The sequence below is a fragment of the Ornithodoros turicata genome, unplaced genomic scaffold (assembly GCF_037126465.1).
Source record: "Ornithodoros turicata isolate Travis unplaced genomic scaffold, ASM3712646v1 ctg00000946.1, whole genome shotgun sequence".
NCBI lineage: Eukaryota > Metazoa > Arthropoda > Arachnida > Ixodida > Argasidae > Ornithodoros > Ornithodoros turicata.
In genome coordinates this window covers 512,045-522,891 of record NW_026999422.1, presented here as the reverse complement: position 1 = coordinate 522,891, position 10,847 = coordinate 512,045, and the positions used below count along the sequence as shown (strand labels likewise).

Genomic DNA, 10,847 nt, shown 5'->3' with positions numbered 1-10,847 from the left:
AAATCTGAGGAGCTCTTGCGATACTCAAAACGTTCCAGGGATTTGATTCCCCTTGTACTGGAAATCAGGTCTACCACCACACAGTCGACAAGGGAGACCATCAGTCTCGCTGCAGAGGGGCCTGACACAGTGGGTGGTGGCAAAATGTCTCACGTCACCTGTTTAACCACGGCGTCAATAAACAAACGGTTCAAGTTGGTTGGTGAATATGGGCTCAACAGTACAAACGAAATCGCCGGTGTAAAACAATACATTTTAATTGTGCGCTCTGTAAACTTGTCCGTTATCGTAGTACCTAGATTTCTACGAGTCTACAGTTCAGAAAATAATTTACTTCTCTGCATTGGGCTACGGTAACTGAAATACATCGCAATGACTGTACCGAGTCCACTGATTAGACACACCACGGCTATTAAAAATCTTATTTTTGCACATCTGCTATACACACCGACCCAGTGAATCGCCAATACGTGTTAAGAGACGACGTTGTAACAACATGCCGATCAAAACACGACAACATTAGTCACAATTAATGCCTACCAGAAGGGACACTTTTTGGGTGGATTCATGGGCGAGTCCTCCCGGCAAGCGAATGTTTTGCTGAAGTGCTCAGAGTTCATAAGAGGCACGTTGCATCTTTCATCCCAAGGAGGATGTCGTGGGGGTATAATTGTCTCGTCATACTCGCACCAAATCAGACACTTGGCAATATAGAAGAGCTGATCCCTCGTGAAACCTTTCACGTTGCCCAGGTAAACATTAGACCTTTTTGCAGCCTTCTGGTAGGCCTTTAGAATACTGTTCATGCCGAGGGCATCTGCTTGATATTCCAATGGAGTCCTAGAATAATCTCTTGCTTTCGGAGCGTTCTTGATGTGTTTCACGTAACAACGCTCCCACTTCTGGAACGTCTTATTGCTCTTTTTGGTAAACCACGGCGTTTTTGTCCCGTTGAGATCGAACTGACGGCCATATGTGTCGAAGTCGTGCATTATCTCATGCGTCACTGTAGATCCCAGTGCACCATAGTTTATTTCAGGCGGGGCTCCCAAGTTGAAGTTGGGCTTCAGCATCATGGGAACGAGGAATGTAACAAGGTTCCTACCAGGTGTATTGAAGGCATTGTTGATGTATGGATGTGAAATGAGGTGCGTGCCTTCGTAGTACTCTTCAAAGCCATTCCATACATGCTTCCAGAGCTTTTGAGTCCTGAATGCGCTAACGTTTAGGACGTCCCGGAGGTAAGGGCCATTTAAGTCGGGAAGATCTTCGTAGAATTTGTTGAGTTTTTCTGATGTGTTCAGTTTTGGGGCCAATCCCGTTCGAACCTGGAGCATCGACAGCTTCTTCAAGGCCCCAGTGCGTGTTTCTTCGTCCAGCAACAATGTGGTTCTTAATGACTTCTCGACTTCACTGATGATTTCTTGGATCATTTCTGTAATGGCTTTCGTCCTCCTTCTTTCAAGTAAGTGGAAGACCACTGAAGAACCTGCCGCGTTCGGCATGTACTCGAGAATGGTTTTATAGCACGACTTTTCTGAACTCAGTGAAATCTGGTACAAGCACAGCAAAGTGCGCCATGCGCAAAATAACTTCATGTCATCTGCGGTGAAGTTGCTTCGCTCTCCAAAAAAGCTGTGAAAATTCGCAAAGTTCTCTTGTGACATAAGTATTGTCAAATTTTGTAACGCCCTAGACGTCGTGTAGCGCTGGAGAGCTTCAGTCTACACTTTGGAAAGGGCCTCGTCTTCGTTTTCTGAGCCTATTTTCCACAATTCAAACACTAGGTCATCTTTGTGAGCATTTTGCTTCGAATTGAAGTCAGTTACAAGCGATACCCTGTCCTGTAACTCCCTGATGCGTTGCGTGAGTTCAGGCAGGTGTGTGGAATACACAGAAGAAATAATCTCATTGATGCTGCGTTCGGTCAGAGTTAATGATCCTTGCCCCTGCTCCAGCTCGAAAACAGTTCTACCATGCGAAGCAAAATAGTACATTAAAAAAATGGGAGTAATATCGATTTCAAATATGAATTTAACAGTGATGTCTATGGGGTCGAATGAGAGGCTTCCTGTTAGATCCATATGGTGTTCGGCTAAGAAATCTCTGATGACTCTCGCGGATGTTTCCCTGTCATCATCGTTGCAGTGTTGGTACAGCGCTGCAGCTTGCTGAAATGCAGTTTTTCCGTTTCTGGGGATTTCTTCCGTCCGTAGACTTTTCTGTATGGCCATCGTCAGGTTTCGTTCACCCATCAGGTCGTAAGCAGTAGGATCAATGTACATGTGGGTCAGTCGCAGCCGCTCAGTCTTTCCACATACGAACGAGAAGAAGTTGTCACACGGGTCTTTGTCCGTGTCTAGCAGAGCCCCGATGTACTCGCGGATGAACCCACAATCATCGGTGTCGCAGACCTTTCCCGACTCTTGCAGGGGCGTGGTTCCTTCTGCCGGTTCCTGTCGAGTTGTCTCGGCTACGTCATAGTCCGTGTAATCTTCAGTATTGGGTTCAGAAGGCGGCCCCGGAGGGAGTTTAGGAAGCGTGATGGACTTGCGAGTCGGCTCCATCCCAGCGTCCCCGGGCGTCGATTGTTCCGCGTTCCTCGTGAAGACCACGACGAGTGCTGCCAGGGCCAAGGCCAGGACAATGACAACGCTCAATGCCACTACAATGCAGGTTTTGTTGCGGTCGAGATAGGAAGATTCGGTTCGCTCCTGCGATTGAGAAAAGTCACCATTGTGAGGACGGTGCTTATCGATTAACTGCAGGAACGATGAATCGCCTGTATGCCTGCGTTCAAGACCTTCACAGTTTTCGAGGTGCTGTGTGCTTACGATAAAGTTATTTATGAAAGCAAGAAAATAACGGATAGATCGTCGGTGAGGAAACAGATCTGAGCCAATACAGTGTGCAACAGTACAGTGTGTAAATAGGAGAGATGGGACGAATCCGAAATTTTTCGGATCCGAATCCAAGGAAGGTTCTACGAATCCACGAATCGAATCCTTTCTTTAAAAAGGGTTTCAGAAGCCAGAAAAAAAAAAAAAAAGCACATCTAGTGAAAAATGTTTTGAAGCAGAATATGATACCTTTGTTTGATGAAAAACAAATTAAAAAAACGCTTCAGTTTTGAGGAGATAATATACCGATATATAGTCTCGTTAAATGTAATTTATTTAGCACGTTTTTTTTTTCGTTGACTACAAAGAAATACATGAATTCCCGAGTGTGAATTATTTCCATAAAAACTAAGCAACACTCAAAAAGGAAAACCAGGTTACTTTCAAAGTTGTAATGTAACAGTTCTAGCCATTCCTATCATTATTGGGGCGCATTATGACCGTAGTTGTCAATGCGCTAAAAAAAAACAAAAACGAATCATCATCAGCGGCATCATCATCAATTCTTTTAGCCCAAAGCAATGTCAACAAAGAAACAAGAAAACACCTGTCGGCCTAATAAGGCTTTCGACGGACTCCGGAGGCACCAAATTGAAAAGGAATCTAACAAACGTTGTCGGTGGATTCGAAAGATTCGATTCGCCGTTTTATGCACTGGGATTCGGATTGCGCGAATCTCGAATCCCCTGCCTATAGGATTCGAGGATTCGTGAATTCGGGTGGCACATTCCCAGTAAATAGAAAATAGGCGGTTTTAGTATGTCGTACACTCTTAAAGTAGCACAGAAGTCATTTTTAACACCCAGTTTTCTTCTTATAAAACTGTTAAGTTTGCCAGTAAGATGCACCATGCGAAGTAATTTACACCAGAGAGTCATAATTATCGCAGAAATTGAATTTAAAATACGCCGCAAAAAGCGACCGTGCGCAACGGTGGTGAAGAGCAGTACCAGCCTGTGATCTGCTTGGAACCTCGCGCTGACGCTATAAAGAGAACGCTCGCTGATTGGCCTAGAAAAATGTTGTCTGCTACTCGGCTGTCGTCTGCTACTCGGCTGTTCGGGGTTCTGATAAAGCCTTTCTCCTTGCTCGGTAATGCTTCGGGCTCTCCTTGTATCCCCAATTCTCCCTGAAAACTGGCAAAACAGGTTTACGGCGGCAAAGGAACAATGCGCTGACCCCCACTGATCGGCAAACCAGAACGAGTCTCCTTATGCCGTCATCGGTGACGTGCCATCATACCTCCTCATCCTCGTTATAGCTGGAGTGGCGAGTTAAGGGTGAAGGCGCGGAGCTATGTTTATGTGAGTTTTTTTCTGGGAAACAAATTGCACACATCAAAACCTTTCGCGCTATTCGGTATAATGACACACACACTTTCATCAGATGTCTTAATCTGAAATTTGTTTGGATGGCCCTCTGTACTCCTTTAAATTCTCGGGTCGTTGACCCAGCGTCGCGTCGAGTTAAGTCAACCCGAAAGCAGGAGGAAGGCCGACTCACTAGGTGCCTCTGCGACCGCCTCTGGTTGGAGCCAGGTCACGTAAACAGCGTTGGGAAGGGTTCGACTCAGTCAGATATACCCCCGTTACACGGTCAGCCTTCGACGACCGTTAAAATACCGAAAAGTGAAAGATAACCCCCATATTTTTGCCCACTGGCGTGCACACCATCGTTGTTTGATGAGACGCAGAAAGCATTACTTCTCAATTCGGCATATTTTTTTACGTATAAATATTTTGAAGCTTGCCGGAACATGGACGGTGCTGCCAGCGAACGGCGAAAAAGAGCAACTTGGGTTTGGCGTCCAGGGCTCCCAGGGATTGGTCAGTCGTTACCACGTGAGAGTTAATTTCGTAGAGAACAAGGTTGACGCACATTACCTTACAGCTAAACGCCATGTTAAAAATGACGCTCACTTCCATGGCTTTTACGTTAATAAAGCATTCAGCTACTTCGCCGCTACGAGCTACGATCCGCCGCGCCATCTGCAAGGCCGTCTGTGTTATCGCGTTTATTGTTTACGTCGTGGGTGGTCATGTTGGTCGCGCGAAGCAGAAAGTAGAAGTGAATGACATATTCGTGGCTGTTGCTTCAATTATTCGAGAGACCTACATATGTCTGGTGTAGTTTTGGTGTTCGGGGATGTAAAAATCATGTTCGTTCACCATCGGCGGCGGGCGTTTCCTAGCTCAAGATTCTACAGGAGAGTGCGCGAAAACGAATGTGGTTCGAAGCACTCGGCTATCAGATGCAGCAGTCGTGTCGTGTGTGCTGAGCTCATTTTGCTGCCAATGACTACGAAGATGCCGTAGAAGGCGAATTGCGAAGACGTACGAAGCACACTGATGCTCAGTAACCAGTGATTTTGCTTCACCGAGGTGACGAGTTCAACACAACGTCTTAGGTATGTACAGGCGTCACACATAAATTATAATATAGCGATGACGTATTCAGTTTAACTTATGTTATCCTACTTGTCCCGTACTCAACATTGTCAACATCAACAAATTTAATTTTAGGGGCCTTCCAGGTGTTGAAGTGGCGCAAGACTGCTTCGTGTGTGTGTGATCCCAGGCACTCAAGTTGACATGACAGAAATAGCTGAAAGCAGGTACGCAAGTCCACAGATGGAAGCACTAGATTTGTTACGTGTTGCAGACTTTGTGACAATTTTTGGAGTCCTTGCAGCAAGCAAGAAATGAAAATATGCTGACATGAACATTTCAACAAGTCAGCGCACTGATGGGAAAGCATCCCTAATAGCATGCATGACGCAGATCGAGATCCGGTGGACTACTTTCTATTGTATTTTCTCGGAGCACCCCATATCCTTCTTGTGAATGGCCGACAGGTGGTATCGGAATTTCCTGCGGAAATAAGGGTTTTCCGTCCAGTTTGCCGTTCAAGTAGTAGTATTAGGAGGCTATGGTTAGCTTAGCTTGATGGTAGAGCCCTGGACTGGTAATCCAGAAAATGTGGGTTCGAGTCCTATACAGCTGGGTAACATTTTCAGTGACTTTTATCTTTCATCGTTAATTTGTTAGGCAAGTTGAGGCTTTGTATGTATTCGTCCTTCTATGGTTTGTTCCAGCCTCAGTACATCAGTCCTCTCATGTTCAACAGTTGCCGCTTGCGTCGTTCGCGTCGTATGAATGTGTGTATGAGTGAGCAAAAGTTGTAAGAGTGAAAGGAGGATGAGTGACAGACAGTGGCCGGTATGCCCCTTCAGATGACCCACCCTTGGACGTCACCAGCTCCGGTGGCGCAGCGGTAACGCGTGCGCTTGGAGACTGGGAGGTCCGCGGTTCGAATCCGCGGGCCGGCTGTGCCGTCTGGGGTTTTTCCTGGGTTTCCCTCAGATGTGTAATAGGCGTATGCCGGTACAGTTCCCCTGAAGTCGGCCCATGGACGCAGCTATCCTCCCCCCGAGCGGATTCCGCTTGGTCTTCCACTTCACCCTTTCCTCTCCTCCTCTCCACCACCCTTCCCTTCCCGAGAAACATGCCGCCTAATCAGGCAGGCAGACCTCTCGGGTTCCTCCCAACGACACTCCTCCTCCTCCTCCTCCCTTGGACGTCGCTGGGAAGGTGTGTTAGCTTAGCTCGATGTGGCCTCGATTGTCGCTTGCGTCTTCCTGTCGTATCAAAGTGTGTATGAGTGAGCAAAAGTTGTAAGAGTGAAGGGAGGATGAGTGAGAGAGCGTGGCTGGTATGCACAGGAGTGGCATCCAATGTATTGCCCCGTAGGCTAAAGCGTGCTGGGGGAACGCAATGCACCCTGGACAGGTCCTGGTCGTAACGTCACAGCAAATGTCAAGGCACACGTGACCGTAAAGATGGCGGCGCCCTTGATCGGCGGCCAAACCGTTTGTAAACAATGCGGTTGTTTCTGCGCAACGTTTTGGACGCCTTTCGATCACGGTAGTTATTTTGATCCGATAATCTTGCAGTGAAATGCGCAGTTTTCCACATAATGCCTCGCATTGTTCACGACTTCCAAAGATGGTAACTCACGCGCGTTAAGACTGACTGAGCTGATGCGAGGTACTTAAAGTGACAGTCCGGTCGAAAACATAGGTCTGGGAAACACCGCCTTATGATTTCTAATACTCCTCACAACAACTGTGCAAAATATTTCAGAAGAAATCGTATCGCACGATTTATAATCGACTTTTTTCTATGCCGCAGTTGGTCCCGAGTAAAGGCCGCAGCGACCTCTCGCATGACGTGCATAAGAGCAATGCCGCACGTGACTTGCGCATGTCTGCTTGCGCGATAGTTGATTGTTGCGTGCTAGCATTTGTCCATTATGATGTTTTTGAGTAGCAATCACGCGTTATGCAGACTAAAATGCAGAGTAGCGTCAATGTAAACACAGGTATCACGACGTAGCCTTGAGTTCAGTACACTCACAGACAAAAACACCTCTCTGCATTCCCAGCAACGGCGCAGTCCTCCGCTCCACTTTGTCCATTGGGGATGTCATGCTCACGTGACGGCTGACGTATATAGAGGATCCTTGGGGCAAGGAGTATGCGAGGGAGAAAAACGAAACCGGATGTCTTCAGAGGAGTATTTTTTATTCGATATCTCGAAAACCACGCCATTTTGTGAGCTGAAACTTTCCACCCAGCATGTAAGCTTCCATGGCAGTTGGAAAAAATCAACTTCCGGTTTTCCCGGACTGCCCCTTTAAACTAAGGAGAAATGGCCGGGGGGTTACCATGTTGCAGAAGACGTACCACATAGTTTACGCTGGCAACAGACATTCATACCTTGGAGTTATATGGCGTCGGAAATATGTCGTAAGTGGTAAAACTACATGTAACCAAGGTCACATGACCTCAAACTGACGGCTTCTATGACGTGCCACCAGGAGGAGATGCATGGCAGTTTTGCCAAAAGCACACTCTTGAGGGTAGTTACAACAATGGCGGGATTGTGGCACCCCTGTCCTGGTATGCCCCTTCAGATGACGCACCCTTGGAAGTCGCTGGGGAGGTGTGTTAGCTTAGCTCAATGGTAGAGCCCTGGACCGGTAATCCAGATGATATGGGTTTGAGTCCTACAGCTGGCTGGCTTTTCAGTGACTTTCATCTTTCGTCGTTAATTTCTTAGGCAAGTTGAAGCTTTGTATGCATTTGTCCTTCTGTGTTTGTTCCAGCCACAGAACATCAGTTCTCTCATGTTCAACAGTTTCCACTTGCGTCGTTCCCGCCGTATGAATGTGTGTATGAGTGAGCAAAAGATGTAAAAGTGAAAGGAGTGTGAGAGAGTGACTGGTTTGTCCCTTAAGATGACGCACCCTTAGAAGTCGCTGGGGAGGTGTGTTAGCTTAGCTCAATGGTAGAGCCCTGGACCGGTAATCCAGATGATATGGGTTTGAGTCCCACAGCTGGCTGGCTTTTCAGTGACTTTCATCTTTCGTCGTTAATTTCTGAGGCAAGTTGAAGCTTTGTATGCATTTGTCCTTCTATGTTTGTTCCAGCCACAGAACATCAGTTCTCTCATGTTCAACAGTTTCCACTTGCGTCGTTCCCACCGTATGAATGTGTGTATGAGTGAGCAAAAGATGTAAAAGTGAAAGGAGTGTGAGAGAGGGACTCGTTTGTCCCTTAAGATGACGCACCCTTAGAAGTCGCTGGGGAGGTGTGTTAGCTTATCTCAATGGTAGAGTCCTGGACCGGTAATCCAGATGATATGGGTTTGAGTCCTACAGCTGGCTGGCTTTTCAGTGACTTTCATCTTTCGTCGTTAATTTCTGAGGCAAGTTGAAGCTTTGTATGCATTTGTCCTTCTATGTTTGTTCCAGCCACAGAACATCAGTTCTCTCATGTTCAACAGTTTCCACTTGCGTCGTTCCCGCCGTATGAATGTGTGTATGAGTGAGCAAAAGATGTAAAAGTGAAAGGAGTGTGAGAGAGTGACTCGTTTGTCCCTTAAGATGACGCACCCTTAGAAGTCGCTGGGGAGGTGTGTTAGCTTAGCTCAATGGTAGAGCCCTGGACCGGTAATCCAGATGATATGGGTTTGAGTCCTACAGCTGGCTGGCTTTTCAGTGACTTTCATCTTTCGTCGTTAATTTCTGAGGCAAGTTGAAGCTTTGTATGCATTTGTCCTTCTATGTTTGTTCCAGCCACAGAACATCAGTTCTCTCATGTTCAACAGTTTCCACTTGCGTCGTTCCCGCCGTATGAATGTGTGTATGAGTGAGCAAAAGATGTAAAAGTGAAAGGAGTGTGAGAGAGTGACTCGTTTGTCCCTTAAGATGACGCACCCTTAGAAGTCGCTGGGGAGGTGTGTTAGCTTAGCTCAATGGTAGAGCCCTGGACCGGTAATCCAGATGATATGGGTTTGAGTCCTACAGCTGGCTGGCTTTTCAGTGACTTTCATCTTTCGTCGTTAATTTCTGAGGCAAGTTGAAGCTTTGTATGCATTTGTCCTTCTATGTTTGTTCCAGCCACAGAACATCAGTTCTCTCATGTTCAACAGTTTCCACTTGCGTCGTTCCCGCCGTATGAATGTGTGTATGAGTGAGCAAAAGATGTAAAAGTGAAAGGAGTGTGAGAGAGTGACTCGTTTGTCCCTTAAGATGACGCACCCTTAGAAGTCGCTGGGGAGGTGTGTTAGCTTAGCTCAATGGTAGAGCCCAGGACCAGTAATCCAGTTCGTGTATGTTCCAGTAATGTGTGTTCGGGTCCCACAGCTGGCTAACGAATTTTTTGCGGACGATCTATCGAACGGATTTTTGTTCTGAAAACGGATTTGGTATCTGGTGACCGAAGAGATCAGATGTTCTCATTGGAGCAACTTCGTAGCTTTTATAATTAAAAAGTTAATTATTGAAAGTTAATTAAGACATTGCCTTAGGAGTCTGTTAATGCCCCCCTAGGGAGTGCCCTTCAGCATATGCTATATTGCAATTGATTTCATCTCGGAAAAAGTGATTGATATGTTTTTAAAAAACTCTGTTGACACCCTGTATATATATAAAAAAACTTCTAGTCCACAGAATTTTATAATTCTTAACATTTTTAGATTCGATATATGACCTCCTTCCACTTCTATGCAATATTTACCTTTCAAACGCTTTCACAAATTTTTAAAAACGAGTGGCCCCGGCAACAAACTACAACCCTCCGTTACATGGTTTGCGGTAGAACCACAGTGGGATTGGCTTGTTCAGGCGAACATCCACCATCCGGTAACTACCCCATCTGATGCACTTCTAGGGCTCGATAAACACGGGAGTGCTAAGCCTAACGGATTCGAGACTTCTCATCTTGCGAAATGTAGGGGGCTAAATCGCCTCACTTTAGTGAGTTAGGTCAAGTTAGGTTCTACAGATTGGGGGGTCTGCCCCCCCGGAGGCACGCAGTAGGCGGTGCGGGCGTCGAGACTGTGCCTCGGGTTAGGTCAGAAGGTCCTCAGCCAAGAAGGCGGATTGCCTCGAAGAAACGAGCGATAAAATTCAATTTTTGTATGTTTGGTACGCTATACGACGTTGATTTTTGTTTTATTTCATCCGTTGTTTTCTCATCTTTCTAGTAAAATCATCCGTTATTTGATGTCTACTTCCGTTTGTTTAAAAAAGCCATAAGCCCGGCTACGGAACTACATCCCAAATATCTTCAACTTACTTTTGTGGACGGGTCATTGACGGTCACTGTTGGCTCCTGGAAAGCATCAAACGCTCCGGAATCCGCCATTCTTCTTCTTCTTCTTCCACCACTAGGAATAGTGGCCACCAGCCACACAGGGCGTTTCGACCGCCTTCGTCGTCTGCCCCGTGTATATGGCGGGCTAGAATGTCTTCTTCTTCTTCATCCTCGGGGAAATGGCCGTTATCCACTAAGGGCGATTGGCCAGTACCAGATGAGGGTCATAGGGGCATAGAATGTAGTGTAGCCATACCGTGTAGGCACGCTTCTTCTTCTTCTTCTTC

General features: G+C 46.5%; 1 protein-coding gene across 1 annotated transcript; it reads right to left on the bottom strand.

Annotated features, from left to right (window-relative positions):
• Positions 1-235: 235 nt before the first annotated feature.
• LOC135375821 (endothelin-converting enzyme 1-like) lies at positions 236-10,821 on the bottom strand. Its single transcript, XM_064608468.1, has 2 exons — positions 10,543-10,821; positions 236-2,714 (listed from the first exon to the last, which is right to left on the bottom strand). Exon 2 carries the CDS (start codon positions 1,665-1,667, stop codon positions 537-539), a length of 1,131 nt encoding a protein of 376 aa, XP_064464538.1. The 5' UTR covers positions 1,668-2,714; positions 10,543-10,821; the 3' UTR covers positions 236-536.
• Between the last annotated feature and the right edge of the window lie 26 nt (positions 10,822-10,847).

Excerpts from the sequence above, each read along its gene's own strand:
- LOC135375821 (XM_064608468.1), bottom strand. The coding sequence starts at position 1,667 with ATGTCACAAGAGAACTTTGCGAATTTTCACAGCTTTTTTGGAGAGCGA.